The sequence below is a fragment of the Sceloporus undulatus genome, chromosome 3, assembly GCF_019175285.1.
Source record: "Sceloporus undulatus isolate JIND9_A2432 ecotype Alabama chromosome 3, SceUnd_v1.1, whole genome shotgun sequence".
Classification (NCBI taxonomy): Eukaryota; Metazoa; Chordata; class Lepidosauria; order Squamata; family Phrynosomatidae; genus Sceloporus; species Sceloporus undulatus.
Window position 1 is genome coordinate 218,795,281 of NC_056524.1, and position 26,363 is coordinate 218,821,643.

General features: G+C 38.4%; 2 protein-coding genes across 3 annotated transcripts in view; both read right to left on the reverse strand.

Moving 5' to 3' along the window:
- Positions 1-26,363, reverse strand: part of C3H3orf70 (chromosome 3 C3orf70 homolog) — a 362,205-nt gene that overhangs the window by 244,012 nt on the left and 91,830 nt on the right. The gene's annotated exons all lie outside the window — the stretch shown is intronic.
- Positions 1-26,363, reverse strand: part of IGF2BP2 (insulin like growth factor 2 mRNA binding protein 2) — a 79,090-nt gene that overhangs the window by 50,574 nt on the left and 2,153 nt on the right. For both annotated transcript variants that reach the window (XM_042460547.1, XM_042460546.1), the window contains exon 2: positions 25,844-25,904. In XM_042460547.1, the coding sequence (XP_042316481.1) occupies positions 25,844-25,904 (61 nt within the window). The remainder of the gene's footprint in view (positions 1-25,843; positions 25,905-26,363) is intronic.

The window sequence follows — 26,363 nt, forward strand, 5'->3', positions numbered from 1 at the left end:
CACCTTTCCTAGCATTATTGTTTTTTCTAGTGATTCATGCTTTCTCATTATGTGGCCCAAGTATGTTACTCTCAACTTGATCATCTTAGCTTCCAAGGAGAGTCCTGGTCTGATCTCTTCAAGAACCCATTTGTTTGTCTTCTTGGCTGTCCGTGGGATCCTAAGTACTCTTCTCCAGCACCACATTTCAAATGAGTTGATTTTCTTTCTGTATGCTTCCTTCACTGTTCAGCATAGGGGAAGTAAAAGCTGTACAAAAGTATTTTCCTGAGGAAACTGATGTGGTTAACAGACTATAGTAGTTACTTTGAAAGTACAGGTGCAAGTACACTAACAAGAATAAATATCCATTTTTGGTTTCAATTTCTGTCCCACTGGAGGGAATCCTCAAAGAAAAACAAAGCAAACCAAAACATTTAAAGCCCATGGCAAACAACTCTTATTATTAGCACTGTGGAATAAAAATAATTTTATGAATAAGAATTTTTTAAAAATTGCTCTCATGACTGGCTGAATAAATTAATTTTAACAATAGTTTAGCATCTGTACCAAGGATTTTAAAGTTCTCACAAACATTATCTTATTGTGAAGGAAATAAATACTCCTATACTCCTAGGGTCTTGAGCAAACCAGCTGCCTATGAGAAGCCCAAAAGCATGACATGAACGCAACAGTGTGTGCTCTCTCTCTCAGATATACACATGCATGTATGCAAGTTACCTAGCAACTGATATTCAGAGGCACATTGCCTTGGCTAGTGAGATAAATCATAGCCCTCTGTGCATAAGGGCTGTGCTGGACAGATCAAAAGCCTATCTGGTCCAGCATTCTCTTCACACAGTGGCCCAAAGTTTCCCTGTTGGAAGTTCACCAGCAGGACGTAAGTGCAAATGAGCCTTCCATATCCCACTTCCAAACAACTGACACACAGAGTGGTACAGACAGGTTTTCTCAGTCCTGCAGCCATCAAAGGCTCACTTGGTGAGGATGTGAGAGAGAGCCTTCTCAGTGGTTGCTCCCATCCAAATGTAAGGTACTGTACTGCACTTAGTGAGGCAGCTAAAAAGGCCAATGCAATTTTAGGTTGCATCAATAAAAATATAGTGTCTAGATCAAGGGAAGTAATAGTGCCACTCTATTCTGCTCTGGTCAGGCCCCACCTGGAATATTGTGTCCAGTTCTGGGCACCACAATTCAAAAAGGACATTGAGAAACTGGAGCGACAAGGAGGGTGATTAAAATGGTGAAGGGTCTGGAAACCATGTCCTATGAGGAACGCCTTAGGGAGCTGGGGATGTTTAGCCTGGAGAAGAAAAGGTTAAGAGCTTATATGATAGCGTTGTTTAAATATTAGAAGGGATGTCGTACTGAAGAGGGAACAAGCTTGATTTCTGCTGCTCCAGAAAACATGACCTGGAACAATGGATGCAAGCTACAGGAACAGAGATTCCACCTCAACATTAGGACAGTAAGGGCTGTTTGACAGTGGAACACACTCCCTTGGAGTGTGGTGGAGTCTCCTTTCTTGGAGGTCTTTACACAGAGGCTTGATGGTCATCTGTCAGGGATGTTTTGATTGAGAGTTCCTGCATGGCAGGGGGTTGGATTGGATGGCCCTTGTGGTCTCTTCCAACTCTGCCCCCCCCCCCCCTTGCTTTCTTTTCACTGACAAGCAAAGATGTTTTTTATTCAAGTAGGCATTTAATAGATAATCATTGTCAAGGCAGTTTTTATACAGGGTGCATGTGCAATTTAATTTCATACTGTTTTAGTAAGAGTATCTTAATTGTTTTTAAAAAAATATTTGTAAACTTTTTGAATGATTTTATATGTCACATGCCTTGGGTCCCTTGCTGGGAGACAGGCAGCATATAAACAGACTGACAAACAAATAAAATGCCTTGCTTCTAATCCCAGAAATGATACTAACTAGAAGCCATTGGTAAATTTATCTAATAATTTATCCAATTCCTCCTAAAGCCATCCCAGTTGAAAACTACTATTTAGGAGTGATGCATTGCAAAGTTTAACTATTTGCTGTGTGAAAAGAAGGTGCTGTTTTTCTCTGTCCTGAGCCTTCCACAATTCAACTCTCCTTATCCTACTTTCTCAATAATGTACCTAAAGTTATAGTCATCTGTTTTGTCACTCCTTGCCTTTAAACAACACAACTAAACAACCCCAACCACTGAACCTTTGCTCACAGTGAAACTGCTCCAGTTCATTGATGCTTTTTCTTATCCTTTTTTGCCCCCTCATAGCTATACAATATCCTCTTTCAAGTCTAGTGGCTGACTGTAGCTATTAATAGCCCTAACCACTGTATCTCTAGGTTTCAGAATGCTGTGTAAAATGGCAACAACAATTAAATCACCTCACAGCATCTGTACAAGGCTGAATGAGACATAAAAGACACCACAAGCAATTACTAATCTAATTCCAGTCATGTCCATCTCAACAGAGAGTCCAGCTACACTGCAGAAATAATCTGGTTTGACAACTGCAATGGTTCCATGCTAGGGAGTTCTGGGAATGGTAGTTGGTTGTGCTTTGTTCTGGTGTCACAACCTACTACCATTCCCAGAATTCCCTAGCATGGAGCCATGGCAGTTAAAATGGTGTCAAACCAGATTATTTATTTAGTGTGGATGCAGCCTAAATGTTCTGTTGTTTACAATATTTATTCATCTACTCTCCACTCGTCACACTTAAAAACTGTGTGACTTGTCTAAATAGATGAAGATCTAGCAGTGGAAGAGAATTGCTCCATCTGACATTCCCAGTCAATACAGAAATATTCCATCAAGAAGGAAAACCAGGGCGGGGGAGGGGGGAGAGAAGAAAAGGCTACCAAGAGGTTATTTCAACCCTAGGCCCCTCTGCACATCAACATTTAGTAGCCACGTTCAGCAAACTAGCTGGCAAAAGATGGGAGGAGGAGACTGACCTCACAGCAGGACAGGCTGTCAAGCTGCATAGTGAATACTGTAGACAGTGAAGGAAATGAGTCAACCTTTATTCCATCTGCGGAAGCTGAAAACCATACAGTGGTTTTCACAAACGAACAAGACTGAAGGGCAAGAAGGGAGTGGGAGGGAGAAGAGGAGGAGGAAATTATGCAAAATGAGTGGTTTCAGTCTCACTGTCATTAGGCCAGTGGGTCAAAACCAATATGCTTGAGAAGAGTCTGAGGAAGAAGAGCTAGATGGAGAAAGATTTCCATTGTTAGCTCCTGGTTCATTGCTAGCAGTTGTATCTGTGCTGCTGCCTCCCAAAGCTTGAGCCCATCAGCAGTTGTATCTGTGTTGTAGCCCACAATTTCTAGAATTATGTCCCAGAGAGGCAACATCGTAAGAATATAAGGCAAGTCCTTCTGGATTAGACCCAGGGCCAGTCTAGTTCAGTATTCTGTTCACACAGTGGCTGGATGGTTACCTAAAGGAAGCCTGCCAGCAGGACTTGAGTGCTAGTTCATTTTAGTTTTCTAAATTTTTAAGGTAAGTGCTTTTCACTGCACAAAGTGCTTTCTTATTTAGCCTCACAGGCCTTTTTTTTGTTCCTGGACAGCACTGGTTCCTCTGCTCTGCCAGAAAATGAAGTTAACAAGCATAATCAGATGCTTCAGCATGCTTCAACTCTCTGGGGGCATTAAAACATTTCTCTATAAACTAACTGCACTTGTACACAGGGATTCAAGATGAAAGTTCTGAGATAGGTACTTAAGATCTATGCCAGTTTACAATATTATTCATCAGATTGTGATACAGAAGCATACTCAAAGCTGAATAAGGATGCCAGTGCAAATTCCAGTCAGAGCCTGGAAAAACTTGAGGGTAGGGAAGTAGGGAGTGCAACTCCCAGTGGACTACTACAGTGTTATGTTGGCTGGGGAATTTTGAGAGTTGAAGTCCAAACAAAGGCAGTATTTCCAGAGCTAATAACATTAACTACAATATGTATCTTTTGGTAAATAATGATGCTATAACAACACAGAGAGAGAGAGACTAGTAACATTGTTGTTTTGTAAGTGTAATAAGTAACATGTTCTCATTATTCCTAAAATGCTGATTGGGGATGATATTGGGGGTGGGTGGGTCCAGTGCCTTTTTACATCTTTACTGTATATTTTAAATATAATTTTGGAGCCACATTAAAAGAACATATCATTATTATGATATATAGACATACCACAGCTAACAAAGCCTCTGACAAAGAAGCTTCTTTTTACAAAGTCTTTTTGGCTCACTCAGCCCCCCCCCCCATCCTCTGTCTAGCTGTTTGTTTGTTTTTTTAATTGTGAGGATAATGAAAGACAGTTGTAAAATCACAGACTTTTGGTTTTGAACTGCAAAAGTGTGTTTGCAGAAAATAATACTATAAAGAATGAGCTGGGAAAGAGCAGGGGTTCCACTCTGGCCAATCCTACTGCACCTGTGAGTGCTTGCCTGCAACTGACAAAGTAAACAACCACAATCTCCAGCATATGAAAGAAGCATAGATCTATGAGTTTGCCACTAAAATGGAAAGTGTAATGGAAGAAGGAGGCTGTTGAAAGAAAGAAAGAAAAAGGATCCCAGGATGTATTTTGCAAGAAGCTTTCAAGATGTCTCCAGAAGGTTGAAAATATTTTTGTTTACTTATGCAAGGCTTACCTGATCTGGTTGTTTCATTTCATATGTCCATATTGTTAGTTTTGGAGAAAAGGTTTGCTGAGACTGTTGGGAGTTGTTGTTTGTTTTGTTTTTTGGTGCAGGAACATATCCCTATTCTCTCCATGTTATTTCTGCCTTTGCTACCAAACTTTCTTTTAAAGAAGTTATATCCAGGAACACATCCACTTCAGCTTGTGGTCTAGTGCAGGACATATGTAATTAATAACCTACATAATATCCATTCTTAAACATGCACCATGTAGTATAAATAAAGCTTGTTAACATCCACTTTTAACTGTTGTTTGCAAGCTATTTGTTGTGCTTTACCTTTTGCCCTCATTCCTAAAACAGAGTTTGTATAACCTGCTGTATCCATACATGCTCTGAAAAATATCCTCCGAATCCTGTGTCTAACACATGTACATGTGAATGAGGCTACAAAGTTAACAGTACAGAACTCTGGCAACTGGTCTGTAATCCATATGCTGTGCAAGCAGTAGTCAGCATTAAAGACCAGTCTCCTCCAGCAGGCCTGTCCAGGTGATTTTTAAATTGTGAATTTCAAATGATAAATTTAAAATGTGGATTTTAAAAATATATGCCTTATTTGTTATTTTAAACTGTTGTGTGTTTTTAACTGATGTTGTGCATTTGTTTGTTTTTTGTTCTTCCCTGTCTTGATCCACGAGGAAAGGCCAGTAAGAACTAAATAATAATAATAATAATAATAATAATAATAATAGCAGCAGCAGCAGCAGCAGCATGATATCGGCTGTCGTGATCCTAGTTTGTAAATGGCAGATATTCCTGGGTGAGGAACTAAAGGAGAAATTCATTTAACTATGCAGTGCTGATGATCCTATATAAATAACGTCTGCTCATCACCAATTTATAAATTGTCAACAAGGGGTGTACTTGCAAATTTGCTGCAGCTGATGTCAAAAGGTCTGACAAGCTGCCAGGTGCTACGAAACATGATGGTTTCTGATAAATCAGCATAATTCATGCTTCTTCAGGGCAATTTTCTGAAAGTAATCCAACAATACATCTAATGCTGCCTGTGACAGGCAGAACAGAAACGTCTCTAGAAAGCAGCATTCACACATCGAAACTTGGCATGGAAAGACCAGCCTAGCAGGCCTTACTCAGCAAAACTCTGCCTGATCCTGGGAATTCTGCTAGAGTACATGGCTAGAATAAACAATGGATGCTCTGCTTCCCAAGTTAGGTACCAGACAGGAACTTTGCCATAAGTACTATTACAAACAGGGCTTTCCCTGTAGCATCACCTTGACTGTGGAAATCTCTATCCAAGGAAGTTAGTCCTTCTCTGTCTCTTTTAAGCTTCAGGTGAGCAGCAAAAATAGTGCTGTTCAGCATGGCATTCAGTATTTGAAACTGCTGATCCTAGGATTGTTTTAAAACTGCTTTTAGGGGTTTGAAAATAATATTTTAGTGTGTTTTTAAAATGTTTTTGCTCTGTATTGTCTTAATTGTTTTTTATTTGTTCATTGCCTTGGGAGCCCTTGGCAGCTGAAAGGCAATACAAAAATACGAAAAATAAATACATAAATTCAAGATATAGTAGTGTGGAGAAACAATTGCAAAGAACTAAAGAGGAGGTTACACTATTCCAAAACAGCAGCAGACTGGGCTGTTCCATGGCATCTTCCTTCTTGCTGCAACAGAGACACACTTCTCTATTCCCTGTACAGAAGCCAATTAAACTGGAATTTTAACCGTACTCCAATACTGGCAAGGATATAATCTTCACTACCACAACAGAGGGTGGTAGACAAGTTTAAGTACGCAGTACAGATATGTGGCATACAGATATCTTTCCTTCAAGGGAGGGAAATATTCAGGTAGATCAGGAGGAACAGCTTGGCAGGGGGTTGCATGGAGGTGCCAATGACACCTTCCACAATTTGCTACCTGGGTCAGTTATTTTACTTTGTCTAATGGTAGGCAAAGCAGAAATGAAAGGGACTCAAAGATATTCAAAGAGGATCTAAGCAGCAAATTTTAAATATATGCTCCTTTTTGAGCTCTCATAGTAGTGATGGCTAGTTGTACCTTATTTTAATCCTAGAACACTGTTAGTAAACTTTGTTCCAGCAGTATTGGACCATCTTCTTTATTGTGATCACATAAGTTCTTAGGTTATCACTCGAGGTGTGATTCCAGTTGTTCCCTTGCTCTTCTGAGATTAGACAGTTAGTGATAGGTAGGTTCTTTTCTTTATTAGTGTCATATCTCTGGAACATCCTCTCTAACACAGGTACATTTGACTCTGCTGTCATTTCAGAGAAGACTGTTTCATTTTCTCAGACTTCTGGGTGATTTTACATATTGCTCAGGTGTTGGGGTTTTCTTGTTGCTGGTTTCAAAAAAACCTAAACTGTTATTTATTGTTTGCTATTTGATTTTGTTTTTATGCTTGTTTCAAACATAAGCTGTACTGGGAGAGTGTAACTATTACAAGTTATAGTTGTATACAGTGGGATAGCAAAAACAAAATGTCATCGGTACCCTGTCTTTCAGATTAATATATATTAACACAGTTCCATATGTACAGATGGCATGGCTTCACATGGGCCTCATTTTCACATCCTTCTCTGGTGTTAGGGATTTATTATTAATGCTATTTTGCTTCTCTGCTCCTCTTTGTAGCCTGGAATATTTATCTTGTAAACTACCTTGAGTCCCAATATGATGCAATACTTTTCAGACTATAACTCCAAGAAATCTCTAACCAGCATGGATCATGGATATGGTGGCTGGGAGAGTCTGGGAGTTACAATCCCTGCATCTGCACTGCAAAAATAATGAGATTTGACACTGCTTTAACTGCCATGACTCAATCGTATGGAATCCTGGGATTTGTAATGTGTTGTGGTACCAGAGCTCTCTGACAAAGAAGACTAAATGTCTCACAAGATTGCAAAGCATTGGGCATAAATAATCTTTTAATAGTGTGCTGTGCTTTTCTTTTTTAAAAAGGTCTTTTAAATAGTTAACTTTACAAACGGTTTAACTGTTTTGAAAATAACTTTTATAGTTATAGTTCTTATTAATTTTTATATAGTTTTTAATCTGCATTTTTAATAAATTACAAGCTTGAATTATTAGGAAAAGAATGGGATAAAAATTAATACAATAAATAAATAAATAAATCTGGAGACCACACACATTCAATTTAAATAATCTACTCTTCTTGTGGAAAAATAAGGATTAGGCCATCCCCCTACATTTATCTAGTTTCTGATAAATCAGTAAGTTAAAGATGCTCATTCTATTATTGGTGAGTGTGAAGCAAATGTACACCCAATATAAACGTAAGTGTATGAAGTGAAACATAGATGTTTTAATTGGATGTAGGGTGAGACTCTTCCAAGCCCACACTCTCACATCTTTTAAGGAGCTGAATAAAAAGTGTTGAAGTGTCATAAAAAGTATACAATTTAGGATTTTTAAAGAGCATCTCAGCACGTTTAAGTCTAAATTCCTTGCACAAAATTTGCAATGGTCTAAAACAACAGTGACTGGAAAATGAGAACACAGTTATTAACTATTTATATTGTTTTAATGCATAAGGCTGACCCGAAACATGTACAAACTGTCCCTTTCATCTGCTGACGTATCTGGACCTCCTTTTTTCAGCTCTCACCACTCCACACTGAAATAATTACAAACTCTCTGTAGTGTTAAAAGTATTAAGAAATATGGGGGAGGACCCAAACTCAGCATGAAAACAGTATGATTACCCCCCCCCCCACCTCACTTCAAACTAGACATCAGTAGCTGAAAACAAGAAAAATGAAAGAACCAAAAAACATGGAAGCAGCCCAGCCCTGGCTTCCTCTCCCTTGCCACACATGAAGCCAACAATATTACGTGGTTCATTACTTTACAAGCCCCAGCTTCTAGATTTTAGCTTAACTTGTGACTTGGCTATTTGCAAACAAACAACTGCAACCAAAGCTTAGAAACATCACTCTAGAACATGACAAAGCTTAGCATCTTGGCACTAGTTTTTAAAGGTGTAAACTTGAGACGGCAACCCTCCTCCCTTCTGCCAGAGCAGTGCGTGCATTCAAGGCTACATACTTTACCCATCTTAATGTTCCCAGTAAGAGGAGTTTGGGTAAATAGGAGATTTCTTAAGTCATAATCATATAGTGTTAAACCACCAGAGCAGGGATAGGAATTGAGTATCCCTCCAGATGCTGTTGACCTGCAACTTCCAGCATTCTTCTCCATTAGCTATGCTGACAAGGAATGCTAGTAGTCACAGTTCAGCCACCTCTGAAGGACCACACAATCCCTACCCTTGCCCTAACAGACTGGATTGTCCCTTGAGTTTTGCCATTCACACATGGAGACATTCCTGCAAAGGTAGAGAGTGGCAGCAGGGATATCTGGCCATCCACAACACATGCATGCTAATGCTAAAGGAGAAGATAGCCATCCAACGCACACTTCAGACAGCACCCATTCTTTCTAGAGCTGCTTCTTTGTCCAGTGTCTTGCTCTTAGAGCTCCTCAGAGCTAAGGCACTATGGCAGGGACCACTGCACACTGTTGACTCATGTTTAGATTGTGGCCTATTAATATCCCTAGATCCTTTTCGCATGTACTGTTGTTCAGTCAGGTGTTACCCATCTTATATCTGTGCATATATCCTTTCGTCAAAGACTTTCAAACGTGAAAGACAAAATAATTTTCTCTGCTTTAATAATGTTGATGGTTTCCTCTGTTTTTATTGAGGGGTTGGCTTGTTCAGCACCAGAACCAAATAATAACACTCTTAAAACACAGTTTTAAAATGGTTCAGGTGCCAGGCATGAGAATAGATGGCCTTTGTTATGGGGTGTATGTGTGTGGATTAGGCAGCTCCAAGACCTGGATACTTGGGGCTATCCCTGACCATTGCAGACAGGACCCAAGAAACAGACATCTAAAGGGAGCTACACAGAACACTAAACTTGATAAGACAGAGTACTGTTTGCCCACAGATGTAAAATTTTCAGAAAGTTTGAAACCATGGAAAAAAACCCTGTCCTCTCCCCCACATTATTTCTTGGTAAAACCAGAAAATTACAGGGCAAAACTATATTGTAACACTAATCTGCTTTAGCCACATAAAATGATTTTCATAACTAAGCATACAATTTGTGCTATTTGGCATATTTACAAAATTTGAAAATGGACACATTGGTTTTGTGAAGAAAAATTGTAAATGTGTCCTGCATACAAAGAAATGGCTGCAAACTGCTGCATTCTGTGCTAAACATGTCTTAGTATTTGTCATTTGATAAGTAGGAAAGAAATGAAAAAAGAAACCACAAATTTAGAAACAAACAAAATAAAGCGTATTATTTGGACAGAAATAGTTTTGTGCTGTTGTAATCTTAGAGTCAACTAACAGAATATTTAGATATAATTTAGAAATAGTAAACATGCATCTGAGAAAGTAGGCTCAAGTGTACAAAAGCTCATGCTACCAGCTTCTTTCTTTCAGTTAGTCTCAAAGGTGCTACAAAGTCCCTTTGCATACTGATTTTCCACACTACCATAGCTTTGTCTTTGAATTGTACATATAACGTTTACCTCAGCATGGAACATGTTAAACTTTACAATATTGTAGTATCATGTTATATGTATTCTATGTGTTATATACACCATCAGGCACATTGAAGTCTCCTTTGTATGCTCCTCTCGTGTGCAGAAATATTATGCTTCTTTCCTTTTAGGTGTATAAATGCATCTTGGATTTGAATACTGTATCCCATATGTGCACAGAAATTATAGTTCTCTAATTCCGTATGATGTTTTGCATACTAAGACTGATGCTAAGCTCTAGAATTGAGTTCATAAAATGTTGTCATACAAAACATTGCATTCACACCAAAAGTTTATTTTAAGTTATCTGGGTTGTTGTTTTTTTTATGTCTTCCCAAAAATTTCCCATCAGTGCACTGAAAACACTGCAAATTTGTCTGGAAGGGGAACATGCCTCCATTTCCCCTCTTTTGTTTTCCACACCTTCTTCACATCTCTACGTAAGCCAAGCAACATTAAAAATTCAGTGGGGACAAAGTCAGCTGGAAAAGGGATGACGTTGGAAACAGTAAGCGGTAGTGCTAAGGTACTACAAATAACAGTGCAGAAAAGAAAAAAAAAACCATTTTGCATCCAGTCCTCTTCATCAATCCAGCTGCCAACTGTCAGATCCATTTTTCTAGTGGCCAGTGGCTAGTTTGTTGTTGTTAACTGCCTCTAGTTGACTTTGACTCATGGTGTATGAGACATCTCCAACATTTCCTCTCCTCCACTGCCCTGCTCAGTTCCTGTAGGCTCAGACCCATGGCTTCCCTGGTCAAGTGTATTGTGTTATCACTCTGCTCATTCTGTTTAATTTGATTTTAAATTGTTCATTTTAATAGATTACTTGAATCGTAATCATGTTTAATTCATTTGTGTGTGTGGGGGGGGGGAGATAGGGATAATATATTGTATGGTGTTTGTATGGAATTTTAATATGTAAGCCACTTTGGTTGTTATATAACAGAAAAGCAGGATATAAATAAATTATTATTATTATTATTCTAACTATATGGCATGTGGCCTTCCCCTCTTTCTACTGTCCTTTACCTTTCCCAGCATCATTGTCTTTTCCAGTGATCAGACATTCTCATAATGTGACCAAAGTACAACAGTCTCAGTTTAGTCATCTTGGCCATCCACAGTATACTGAGCTCTCTTCTTCAGCACCACATCACAAATTAGATCATTGTCTTTCTATTGTGATGGGGAATACAACAGAAAAGATGGACCTGAGGGGAGGGAGAATTGGGAGGCAAGAAAGGAGGAAGGGCAGGACTAGAAAAGAAATCAATGTCTACTAGATTCTTACATTTTTGCTCCCTTGTCCTAGGCTGCCAAATCTAAAAAAAACTCTCTAAAAGAAAGAAGTCTAAAGAGTTGGATTTTAAGGAAAAACTAAACACCATCATATTCAGAATTAACCTTTATCTGAAATCCAAGTGGTAAAATTTGAAGTGAACTGCATGTAAAGTGAACTGCATGTAATATTTAAATGTAATAATTTTCTGTGTCTCACCTAGTTCAAACCACTCCAGATGTTTAAGACCACAGACTACTTGTCCATCCAACCCATTATTGTCTCCCTAGGCCTTGGCTCTCTAGGGTATGAGGCAGAGTTACTTGACATCACATGCTATCTGATTTTAACTGGAAATGTCAGTGAGTGACCTTGCATCTTAACAAGCAGAATATAAAAACAACATACACTCAATCTGCACATTATGTTTTAAGAGTAAGGTTTGTTTGTTTGTTGGCATAGAATTAGGTTTTGGACACTGCTGTTATACTGCTTTGTGTGGGGATGGTGATTCCAAGATCACATGTGTACCAGTCATGGTTCTGAGCCATAATTCAAGTATTTCTCAGCAGTTCTAAAGCAACAGTACAGAATTTGTTTTCTAAATTATAGTGGCGATTATAGGGAAGTGCAAGAGGCAGTCAAGATAGCTAGCATGGTGTAGTGGTTTGAGTGTCAGGCTAACAATCTGGTGACCAGGGTTCAAATCCCTACTTGGCCACAGAAACCCACTGGGTGACCTTGGACAAGTCACACTCCCTGATATCTGATCCTACCTAGAGGCTCACATGGACATCCTTCAGTCCAGGAATGAGCAACTCACAGATCATGGGCCACATTTTTGGGTGTCCTCCACTGCCCTCATCTGCACCGCCGCTGAAACTTCACAGCTGAAACTGCAGCACTCCTACCCCACCATGATTTTTTGTCCTGTCCCAGAATGGAAGGAAACATTCTGTCCTGTCGACTGGCACAACATTGTTGTATAGGTGGACATTCGGACATCCTTTTGTACCACAGAAAAGTAGTTCAGTAGGTGCAAAATTTGATAACAATGACAACAACAGGATGCTCAGTAGGACAGAAGAATTCAGCTTTCCGCTCCTAAAAAATTGACCATATGTTCTTCTACTTTATTTTCTTATGGGATTTGTTGATCCTACAGACTCCCCAATATTTCCTGCCACACACTAAACATTTGGGCTTCCAAAATCAAACTCATAAATTCCTCTCATCCATTTCCCCAGAAAGAACTCTATGAAGCTCTAGAGCCTGCCAACAGAAGCTGGTCCAACACACAGCACTCAGTATTGTATAATAAGCTGTGTTTCTCTGGATCAAACCCTCGAACAATGTTGCAGTCAGTTCCCCAGCGCTGCCTGCTGTGTTATCTCTGGCCCATTTAAACAATCAAAATACAATTTATTCAACAGAGAGAAAACCTAGAAAACAGCCTCGTGCTACACACTGTCAGAAATACTCATGGAAAAAAAAACATGCCTCGAAATTCAGCTTCTAGCTGGCTGCCAAGTCTATAAATAGAAAGGAAATAAGGCATTTGGTTCACAACCCAGCATTATCTCACAGTGTCCTGGATATCAGTGGTTATACTACATCAGGATCAAGGACTCCCCTGGAAAAGTCTCAAAGCCCTGAGAATCCCTGACCTCAGAGTTTGTAGAGTGATTTGAACAGGATTTTTAAGACTGGTAGGATGCTACTTGTGTTGTAAACTCCCTTTTGGCTCCCCCCCCCCCCCACATATTTGTGCACTTTCAGGGGAAGGTCACATAACTGGGTTGAGCCTCAAAGGAAGGAAGCTGGAGTGGGGGGAATCTCATGTCCTGATACACAGATTTTTGGCAACCATTCCATATTCTGTGGCTTCTCTTTCAGAGAGAATTGAACCAAGAAGATAACCTGAAAGCTACACAACTACAGGTTAAGTAGTACAAGCCAAGATAAAATGATGTTCCTCAGTCAAACAACATCTGCATCTGCCACATACTACTGTGCAATACCTATTTACTGCTTTCCTAGTGTTCCAGCATTAAACTTATTATTATAACAAATGTGGGCATGGAGGAGGTGAAAACTGACGAGTTTAGGGTACAGGTGTGTCAAACAGAGCTGTACCTACACAATTATGAAAGAAGACTAGTACTCCTAGACCTCTCTAGCCCACATTCACTACAAAAACAATCCATATTGTGTGTACACAAGAGGACAGAATCATCTTTGTTACTGGGGTTTTAGCATACATCTCACAACTAGCTCTCTTCTGTAGTAGCCGCTTCATTTATATACTACTTCATACTGCACTGAGCAGTCTCTAAACTGCTTACAACTGTAGGCTAACTGGCCCCATCAAGCTGGGTACTCAGTATTCATATGTACTTCATAGAATATACACTTGGTTAAGGACCTTTCTTGCTAAGAGAAAATATTTTGCTGGTAAAATCCTGGCTGCGGAGAAGGCTTATGTCTGACAGCACACAGGTTCCCAGCCTTGTTTTAGGATATGTGTGTCAAAGTCTGGTAGGATGGAAAATGTTTCTACCTCACATGCTCACCAAAAATGGTTTGTTTTTTTTTTTACTTTTTTACATTATTTTTATTATCAATGGAAACAATCAATATATTCTATATATTCTGTCAAGTCTTCATTTCACATGGCTGAAGTTTAGCTTCCCTAGAAAACTACATGCAATACCAGAAGTAAACAAAGCTTTGACCTTTCCTCCTATATCAGTGTTCTAATGGTGCTTTGGATTTCTATTGCACTAAAGAATCAAGAAGCAGAAGAAAATTTCATTCATTAAGACTCTGCTTGTCCATTCACAGATCTATCTGCAAAGTAGCTAATTCTATCTTTATTCATTAGAGCAAGAATGCAAGGGAAGGATCCCAAAATACTGATCAGAATTTAATATTCTCCTATCACTCAGGATTTTTGCCAAAATCTTGCATTAAGTAATTCATGCTGAGAACTCTGGAGTCGTATTGAAATTATTACATGCAGTTTGTACTCAAGTACACACTTTCAGTATTTACATGACCTTCTCTTTCTTTTAGGAAAAAGGGGAAGAGGAAAGTATCACTTTTCTCAGTTGTATCTATCTAATTGTATCACTATCATTTACTTACCGAAGTCATCTTACAGACTAAGCAATATAAACAGAAACAAAGTGTTTGTTCCACTGACCTCTAATAAACCCTCACTCTCCTTCAACATATTCTCATTCAACTACTTGCAGCATCATAAGGTCTCATGGCACTGCCAGCATTTACAAAACGTCCGTGCAAAAGCCAGCCTCATTCATAAACTGTTGCCAGATCACACACAGTGCTGGGAAATTCAGAAGTTCCATCATTAAAAGTACTTTTAACAGATTCAGATTTGATGGCAAACACCAATCACAGTTCCCACCGATTAAAAATTATAAACACTGGTAATAAAGGCTCTCTATTTCACTTAGTCGAGCAGCCCTGGACTGTGTGACCAGAATAATCATAGGCAGAGTCATCCCTAGGACAGAACAACAGGTGGAGTTGTTCTTGGAAATCTGGAGTGCTAATATTCAGCATTCTAGGGCATTTTCAGTTAAATGGGTACTAGTGCTACTAATGTAAAGGTAACACACAGCTATTCCAGCTTTCCATGCACAACAGATTTGTTGCTGGAAAAAAAGAAAGGGGGAAGCACTGTGGTATATATAGGAAACTTACAAGCCATATCTAGGCATCGCTGTAAAAATCCATGCATGAAGCAAAGTGGTTGCACCAAGAAAAAAAAGATGAAGCAACCTATTAAGAATTATTACCCTTCCTCTCAAAAATTTGTATTTCAATATGCCTAGGAAGCAAAACATTATGATCTCACAAACCAAAGTCGCTGCTTCAAGTAAATACGTCAGCTATTAAATGGAGAGCAAAAATGATGTACACATGGAATACAGAAACTGTTTCTTTCCACCAGTTCCATCATAGCCAGACATGTGCATAAGTGGTTGCTGTATGGATGGGATCGGTAACCAGTGTCCTTCAAACTAAACTTCCTACTATCCACAGGACACAACCTGAGTGCATGCACTCACACACACAAGCATCCACAAACATAACAAAATCTGGTCTTGGGATGGAAAGATGATAGCTGCTCAGATAATTGAAAGTGCTTGCCCTCGGTATGCTATTCTTTTGGTCCCTCTTCTCAAAATATGTCAATGTTTTTTGCAAAAACCTGCAGAACTAGTTTGACCAAAGACAGTAGCAGAACAAAAGGGGAAAGTGTACACCATATCCATGATGGCTTTATCATGCCATCATCATTTCTCTCAAAAATCCTCCTGCAGCCAGGAAAATGACCATATGAGAAAAGATTTATTTTCCTTGCATTGTCACCTGTCGCCCTGCAAAGAATCTACCAACAACTGTATCTGAAAACAATAGACTAAGCCTGACTTATAACAAGCCAAGTAGTACTACTCCATCCCTGGTCCAGTGCTGTCTTCATGACTGGGAGCCCCTCTAGTAACATGTTCCCCAAAATGGTTGTGACTCACTTCCATGCTCTTTGCCCTTCTCTTGGTGTAAAAAAAGATAACAATGTAAAGGCTTTTAACATGTTAATGTAAGGAGTAGTCTGAAGTGAACTAAGAACAAAAAGCAATGTGACAAGTCAGCAGTCAGGAATAAACTGTATACTGTATCAGGGATGATCAACAGACAGATGTATTCCTCATGTAAACACCTAACCATCATTCTACAGAACCCTGGGATTTTTGGAGTCAAATAATTACATGAAGTTAGCTTGCATCTGGGAAAACAATCCTCAGAGGGTCACTTGTATGCATTAAAATGAAAGATTAGCATCATGACCTCCCAGAGGCTCATGAACAATAAGTACCCCAAACAGATTACAGTAAAATGGCATGAGTAAACCAGTCTCATAATCCTGGACAACACTGAGTCATGCTATTCAAGGTTGGCAATATTGCAGCTATAATTGCAAATGAGGAAAGATATGATGTCAAAAAGAGAGACACAGCCAGCATCTCAGATAAAGAAAGGACTTGGCCATTTTTTCAGATGAAAGAAACAAAGGAAGCCTGGAAACTCATTTAAACAGCCCCCAGCCTTTTGAGCTAGTAGGCATATTTGAAAATCATGAGAAATTATGATGGGGATTTTAAAAATGTCTCACAGAGGAAGGGGGAACCATCACAGAATGTGATGTGATAGCTATAGCCAGTCATAAAACACCCATTTCACAGAAATGGAAACTAGTGAGGCTTAAAAGATAAGTATATAAATAGTCTAAGATCAAAGTGGGGTCTGGGCCACAGAACACAGAATTACTCCTTCGATCCCATGATGTTCTTTTCAAGTAAACCTCACATTTCAGGAAAAGGCAAACCAATCAGCTTCCCTGCATTTCACAATAAGACAAGACAATTAATTCAAAACTACACATTCCACACTGCAGGGACAAACACCACTTTCTCTCTCTTGTTTAGGGATCAACCCCACTGACCCACACAGAAAGACACCCATGTCTTTTTCTCTGTGTCTCTCTCTGGATCACCCTTAACGTCACTCTCCTTCTCTTAGGCCACCATGCGTTCTTCACCATTTCACACTGCATTAATCTTTCACATAAGCACATGCACATGCCTTCCTTCTCTTGTCCCTCAAGTTCACTTTTCAATCTTTGAATGGGAAGGAAGATTTCTCACTCACCATATTACTGTCCCCTCCAGGTCTCTGGATGTCCTGCAGACCTCTGCAAATCTCCCTAACTCACCAAGAGCTACTCCACAACTTTCCTTCCAGCCAGTCTTTTCCCCAGAGCATGGGGGAAAAATTTGGACTCCTCAATATCCTTATCAGTAAGGCTGATGGCTGGAGGATTCTGGGTGTTGTAGTCCAAAAACACAACTTTTCCAAGTTCTAGATTTTCCTGTCTTTCATCAATTTTACTAAACAAGTGATGCAAGGAATTTTTTGCCTCTCTCTTTATTGTTCACATGCTTTAAAGAGGAAGTTTTAGCAGGTAGACAAAGTCTTCAAGTAAGAAACAACTTGAAGGCACACAATACACACACACACAAATATTCTGCTCCTCCCTATTAATTTTAAACATAGTTTTGTTTGTTTTTTGTTTACAAAACAAAACTAGATCAGGGAATCTTGGTAGGGAGCAACAGTGTTGTCAGTCCACACATGAGTATCCATGGATGCTGAGGACCTCAGGATTAGCCTAAGTCATGCCCTTTTTTGGGATAAGTCTGATTATTTCTAGCAAGGGAAGGGATGAGCACATGATGGCAAGATTATGTTCAGATATTTAGGACTGCAGATAATTTCAGCTGTCAGGCACTGGATGAGAGTACCAGAGAAGGAAAGAAAAAGTGTACTAAGCATGCTTGAACCTCTTGGTGAAAGCACTGCTGCAAAGAACCAGCCATATACAATCTAGAAATGAAATTCATGCATTTCCCCCCATTTCTTACAATGCTTACAAGAGTGGCTGGGATACACGGAGATTGCATTACAAGTTACTTAAGCATCATCCAGTTAGTCAGCTTTTAGAAAGTAATTATCAGAAGACCAAGGAGCAACATACCGCTGTTCTCAGTTTCTGAAGATTTCGCTCTGTTTGCCTTCTGGGCACAGTCCAGAGTGCTTTAATTTATCCATCAAGACCTAAGCAGTCTGATTCCATGTATGACCCAGGGGCTGCTTTCTCACATATGCTATCTCTTCAACTGAACAAGAGAGCATTTTTTCAAATTAAAACACACTCTATTAATGTGTTTTAATATATTTTCAAATACAGTAATAGTCCCAACTTCACCAAAGATGCCATATTAAGCCTCCACAGTGAAATAACAATGAGAATGGTCCCCTGCTTCTCCATCCTTTATTCTGCTTCCTTTGGGAGCAGAGCTTGGAAAGTTACTTTAAAGAAGTTATGTAATTAATTTCAAAGCACTGCATCCACTATTTTTTAAAATAAAACTGAAAAGTGAATGGCATGAGATTTGAAACATTCTGCTCAAAATGCCTCCACAGTCCATAAAAATACTTTTCAAAGATAACACTAAAATTTAAAGAAAATTTTTAAAGAGCAATTAGAAAATGTTGCTTACACCAAGAGGATAAGAAGTTTGATCCTATTCATTATAATATTTTTGAAATGTAGTTTTTCCACAGCATTTTTACTAGATGAGAAGTAATTTGTTACAAATAACTATTGGTGTATCCACACTGCAGATTTAAAGCAGTTTGACACTACTTTAGCTGTCATGACCTGAGATTTGTAGTTTGTTGGGGTATGAAGTCTGGTCTGTCAGTGAGCTCTGGTGCCTCATCAAACTACGAATTCCAGGATTTTGTAGGACAGAGTTGTGGCAGTTAAAGTGTTGTCCAACTGCTTTAATTCTGCAGTGAGGATACACTCTATAGCTCTTGTAAATCATTAATTCAGAACTCTATCTTTACAACTTGTCTTCACAATCCTACTTTTCCTTCTTTGTTTCTCAATGTGTTATTTGTGCCTGTGTTGTACAGCAAGCTGGCAGACCCTTACATCATAATACCCTCAAGGAAACAAAGAAAGGTTGCCACCAAATGTATGTGACAGTGGTGACACAAAGGCAGAAAAGCAACAGTTCTGTAAGACTGCTTTCCAATTTCTAAAGAGTTGCAAAACCGATATGTGGCTGTTTTATGCAAGCTATGCAGACCTTACTGTTTGGGGTAACAATTACAGGCTAAGATGAAGAAGATTCAGTAGTTCTAATCTGTCATTTATATTAATTGGGTAGAATATTTATTTAAAACCTTAATAAGGATAAAACCTCTTTTGAAACCCCAAAACAATTTAATTGATAGTACAAAAATATCAAGATGTTTATAATGGCATAAGGACTATGAAATGTGCACAAACTTTCGATGTGATATTATTCCAGACCAAAGAAATTATACTGAGAAATAGAGTAGATAACCAAAGGAGGGACTATGAAATCTGGACATCTCAGGAGATACTTTTAAGTTTAACTAGATACAAATAAGGGTATAATGTATTGTGTAAAAAGGGAACTAGATTAAAGAGATCCAAATAAATGACATTTCCAACACAAAAGAGAATGATCTATGAAAAGATAAGCATCTGTTCTACCTTCCAACTGAAAAGTGGTATCAGTGTGAGAACTTTGATATCCTAAAATGTTTTAAACTTTATAGTCCATTGTCTCCTTTGCTGACAGAAAACGTTGAAAGTCAGTCTTTGGATTAGAAATTATCTGTGATACTGAAGAACAAATTTTGTTTGCTATTTAAAAGAAAGAATTATAATATTTAAGGAACTGGATAGTTTCTTGTAGCTCTTCAGTTAATGTAGGAAAGAAATGTAAATTACAGCTATCTACTTACACACCAAAAGTGAAAATTCACACCAGTTTTTTCTGAGCTGTAATCATAGTTGTTTGCTACAGATTATCCAAACAGGATATTCTACAACATATAGGCTGCTCAAATTATTGCACTTTTATACTGGTAAAGTAATAAGATTGATTGCTTTCTATATTAATTGATTAAGGAGAAAATCAATGGGATTTAACTTAATACAGGAAAAACCATATTTTTAATTATCCGAAGCAGGCACATATTAAACTTCCAAATCATGCTGATCTTGTTTTAATCAGCTGGACTAACCCCTCAAACAAACACCTTTCATGCCACCAAATCAACACTGCAATCCTGAATGAAAATAGATGTCAATTAGCACTTTTGTACTACTGGGCTCAGCATTCTCCAAACCAACCCTTCGGGGCCACAAAGTGCTTTACTGCTGTGGAATATATATCAAACATATAAACTCAAGAACTAAACAGAAGCATTGGGGGAAATGTTTCTAATGCCTCATACTCCTCAGGAATCCTTCCTTTTTATTGAGTTCTTTTGAAGGTTTACAAATGACGTCACTGACAACTTGTTCAACAAGTCTAAGTCCATCACCCGTAAAACCTATCCACACTGACACACCTCTGGCTGCCAACATTTCATTTTTATTCCCCACATTTTTCAGTTAAGGTTTTAACACATCTTTCCTGAATTTCCACCACTAGAGAAACTAGTTCTTAAAGAATGGGATACAATTTAGGAAGCAAACTCCAGGAAACCTAATTGTTTGTGACCATTAGCTTATGAGTCATTTCTGTCTGTACCACTATCAGGGACGACCAGAACTAACTGGCCACTAGTCCTGGAACAGATTCTCTTACTTTTATCCTGGAACAACAGAGCCAAGGGTAGGCATTTTGGGTTATACCTCTAGTACAACTTCAGTTAAATGGATCCTTTTACACTGGACAAAAGGCTATAAATATGGATGGTCTCTCCTTGCATTTCTTACTAGTAATCATTCAGACACACACACACATCTAGCAGCTAGATTATTCATCAACCACTTCTATGATAACACTATATTTCTCCCTGCCCCTCTAATTTGTGTGATTCTTTACATCCAGTAACTAGCATGAAAAATGACTCACAAAAACAACATAATCCAGACCAGATAATCCAGCTCCTCCTAGGGAAATCAATTTTTATAATTATTAAAAATGTTTGTCAGGATGAGAGCAGTAGGTGATTCAATAGCTCATGATTATTAAACAGAAATTTCTGTCATAACAAAATTAACATTTTTCTTTGTAAGACACAGTTTTAATTGCTGTTTGAAGAGAGAAAATAGTTACAACGCCCCCCCCCAATTGACAATCTTTTTTCTAATGATTTGTTTTAAGATAGGAGTAACTGAAATGTAAAATAAATTTATTCAAAAGTATTCCAGCACTTCAACATCATGCTTTCCCATTTTATTTTCTGTTAACAAAATATAGTATAGATTCTGATGTTTAAAGAATATTAGTAGCCTGTTTTTAAAGTACAATAATTCTAGCATCAGAGCATAGCAATCCTCTGCTTTCATCCACAGAAGAACTGTTTCATAGTCACAGAATTATACACACAAAGATTTTCATGAATCACACGTTTCATTTTTCATAGAAAGTACATTGCTTAAATTGAGTGGATTATAACATTTGAAGCAATCTTTCAAGAGACCAAACAAGACTGAGCAATTAAAAAAAGTTGCTGATACACTTTCATCTCTAATGCAAATTAGCTATAAACTGAAATTTACCAAATTATTTTCACATCTTCACTAAATTTATGATTCTAACATGGAACATTAAATCCATTCTTTTATTATCTTAATATTAAACATTTTGGAACTTCTTTTCAAAGAAAGCACAAGAACTTTTTACACTAGCTGTATTCATTATTTGATACATTAATGCTGCATTTCTCCATGTTTTTTTAAAAAAAAACACTTTTAAAAGGTACATTATAGGTTTTTACATGAAACATACAGTGCAGCCATTTTCAACAGGCATGTGTAACATTACTGTAAATGCAATTGGAGTGTGCAGTTACATCAAAATTAATATTAATGTGAAACACTTGTGTAAATTGCTCAAAATTGCCCTAAGAATTCTAAACACAAAGCTTCTAATTCAAAAGTGCTGCTTAGAGAAATTACATTCTTTTAAAAAACATACTGAATAGAGTCCTCTGCTTCATTTGAATTTAAAAACAGATATTTAATATTTACGATTTGCTTTTTTTCACAATGCAGTACATACAGAAGGCAACAAACATGAATAGGATATCCTTTAAAAACATTATTGGCGCCACAGGAGTGAAAGCTGATGATATTTAATTCATGAAAGACATTAATGGCCTTTTGTACCTCCCTGGCTATAGGACCCTTTCCCCCACCCCCAGCATTGTCATGTGGCTGCCACCATTTTCAAAGCAACTTCTGCTTGCTGTTTCTGGATTCTTAACTTGTTTCCCTTCAAAGAACCATCACAACTGAATCCTCACATTGTAATTTCTTTCTAAAAACCCTTTCTTACTAAACAGCCAGAAAGATGTATAGGAGCTACACCAAGAGAGAGAGAGAGGTACAATATATATGTTCCAGAATACATTTAATGTAGGCTGCACTAGTTTGTAAACCATGAAACAGATCTCACTGATTTTAACCGGAAAAGGCTTTTGCAGGAATCCTATGGCATCGTACAGACAAAATACAACGAGAACTTTGTGGACAAAATCACACTTCAGCAGATCTTCGCACAAATTTACACCACAACAAACATCTGTAATGTGTCCCAAGATGCTCCGTTGCTTTAACTGATTTTAATGGAATGTACTTCTGATCAAAAAAGTTTAGGATTACTGGCATAGTACAACATATTGAACGTATTTCCGAACAGGCACATGGGATTTACCTCTTGGTGTCTGTTTTGTTCCCAAATAAATTTAAATGTAAAAAATGGCAGCTCAGTTTGCAGACTGTACTGTGGTTCAAGAGTTTTCTTTCAGGGATAAATTTACAAGTTACATTTTATGAAGAAGCTGGACAGAATTGTGGACCCATTACACTTAAAGAGTCCATATGCATTGTAGTACCAGTGCTAACACACACTACAAAATCTAAGCATTTTTATTGTGAAGCATAAAACTCCACTAATTTTTACATTGTGGAAAAAGATAGCTGCCACTCATTAAATTAAAATTTTTGCAGATTAAATAAGATTGCTATAGCAGCATCTGACCTGTGCAATCTGCCCAGAACTATGTCACTAACCTCACATAACCACATAGTCAAGCCCCACAATGAATTCCATGAGTTTACTTATCACTCACTATACTGGATTGGGTTTTCAGCATCCCATAGTACAATTCTTGATGTCAATGAATTTATCTATGACCTGTGTGCTCATTTCCTAAGATTATAACTACAGACAGCATGAGAAAAGTCCGGCTGAAAGATACAGACAAATCTCACTCTCCAAGCTGGAACTAATTTTTTTAAAACCAGGACATAACTTCCTCACAAGGAAGTTGGATCACTACTATACCTATTGCATGGAAGGTACAACAACAACAGTTGTGGCATCTTTATTTTGTACTGTAACATGTTGAAAACAGTGCTACACAAAAGAATTAAGACTAGTACATGAGACAAACTTCCTAACCATACAATTTGAAAAATATGCACCAATCAGACTATATGCAATCATATTCTGTAGCATAGTGATCAGAATTTCAAGTCCAGCAGGTTCAGTTGATGCCGTAGCAAACCTTAGGATCTGACCATTCAGCTTTGTCATTTCCCTGATTAAGAAACTGCACAGTTTTCAGCTAAGTTTACAATCCAATGCACCTTGACTTGGGGCTAAGCTCCACTGAGTGCAGAGCAGCTTATTTTTGAGTAAGTATGAATGGGACTGCACTAACTCTTAGACATTTTGTTCATCAAACAGTAACTAAGAGGGATCTCTAACGTAAGTGAGCATTTATGAATAAGAATTCTTAAATACTCTGCATATTTTTTTACTTATTTATGGGATTTATAGCCCGTCTTTCTCCCAAAATGGGATTCAAGGGCTAAGTTTAGAAGTTTAAAAACTACAGAAACTAACTTATACCTAATACATAAGTTAAAACTCCAAACCACAGAGCTGCAAAAAGCATATCAAACCAGATCTCCAAGCAGTTGTTTTCTTTACCACAACACCATTCCTTTTTATGCACATTTGTCATGCGCATGCTCATATACAACATCATTATAAGTCCATCAGTTCTCTCACAGAAACAATACTCTTGTCGCTTGACTACATCACTTTGAAACAAAGATGAAATGCCAGGTCTTTAGACAAATATTTCAAAAGTGAGCATTTGCCCTGTGTTTGTGTCTTTTCAGTATTTCAGGGAACTAGAAATCTAGAAACACGGCGAGATAGGATTACATCTGTGGGAAATTCCACATTCATACACTCTTCATTTTTGCAGACCAGAATTTAAAATGTTATTTCTTATTCTGGGGGAAATCCCATTGTGAGTGAGCCTTGCAAGAAATTGGCATGCTGACACTTTCTCTTAAATGGAACCTCAAAATTACATGTGGAACTTGCATGTTGCTCAGGAAATAAAAGCTCTCTCTGAACTCTTCAGGAAATGGAAATACCTTACATTCTTCCCAAGTGCAAAGCCAATTTTGATGCTTTTTTGGCAAAACAGGTTATAAAGACAGACCTTTCAAAGGAACAAAATACTGTATATTGATATGACTGGCTCCCCCCCCCCCCCAATACAAAGGGTTTACTGCATTGCTATTGTTTATTTAAAAATCACACATGCCATAGAAAAGAAGAAACAAGTCACTAACACCCTTCCATCCATGACATTAGAAATTTGGAAACAAAGTGCAACAGGATTCTACATTGTCCGTATTTCAGAAGTTGTGTTGGAGAGCGTCTGTGGTAGTTGCTTACACAGCAGAACCCATAAAGTAACTGAGAACTCAACAGATCAAAAACACCGTTGTTACTGCGTAATAATCTAAAATACCACCCAAACCACTTTTTGAATGTCCTTTGTATGGAATAACAGGAACCATTGTCAAATGGGGAAACACAACACAGCAATAAGAACAAAGCCTAAAACGCAAGCCAACACTACCATCAAATATAAATCACTCTGCTGCCATTAATTATTATCATTTTTAAGCACTCCAAAGGAGAAATGGTTTATACACGTTACACAACAGAGTCAAAGATCTCTGTTTCTGTATTGTAAAGTTAAAAGTAATTAACTTTAGTTCTGAGCATCAACCAAAAGGCAACAGCACATGGCTTTTTTTTAACCAGGCTTGCTGCTCAAAGTAGGAAAATTAAACTATTGAGTTAAAATTTTTATCTGACAATTAAGACACAATCCTACCTGGACCCTTAGACAAATGCAAACTCTGTTTCTAATCCTCTCTCCCCTTAAAAATCAGTTAGGATCCAACTTCCAGACAGATGTGGTTAGTAGTAGGATCGGTCTATAAACAGTTTCTGAAACGTCGCAGGAAGCCTTTGTTAAGGCGACATGACATTTCCAAGGAATCGTCAAGAGACTGCATGACAAACGATGCCTCACAAGCCATGTCCATACAAGAAGAGGAAAACACAGATGGTTTAAAAATAAGGATGAAAGAAAGGACGTGAACTCATCAACAACAAAAGCAAAAAGGCAAACTGCTAAAGCATGTTGAACACCACAGCCTAAACTTCAGTGACGCAATCTCTCTCAACCTCTCCTTCCAGTTATGGCAAATGAGTCAATCCATTGTAGCTAGCTGAACAACAAGGAAGGCATTTACCTTAGCTTTTTAGGGACAGAATAATCCACTTCCATGACTTTGCCATGCAGCTCGGCTTTACCTTCAAGGGAAAAGAAAAAGGAGAGCATGAGACTCTGGTGGTGCGCAGAAAGGAAACTCTGGCTTGAGTTCAGGAGAGGGCAGCACACTTTCTGATTGCCCAGAAGTTGATGGCAGAACATGGGAAAGAGGGGGGCCCAGTCCTTGAGGGGGCCAGGGATGGCAATGGCAGGATAGACCCTGGTCTGGAATGAGTACAGGCCCAACCAGACTAACCCTGAGAACATGATGGCCATTAGGACAGGAAAGTGCCTTTGGCCCCATACAGACAGGCCAAAACAAAGCTGCTTTGGGTCACTTTGGAGATATGCTGTTTAAATGTTACATGCGTCCTAAGAGTCTGGAAGCCATGCCAAAGCCATGCTCCAGTCCTTTGGCGCAGCTTCTGGCCTCTTCAGATGTGTGTGTGTCATTTAAACAGCATACCTCCAAAGTGACCCAAAGCAGCTTTATTTTGGCC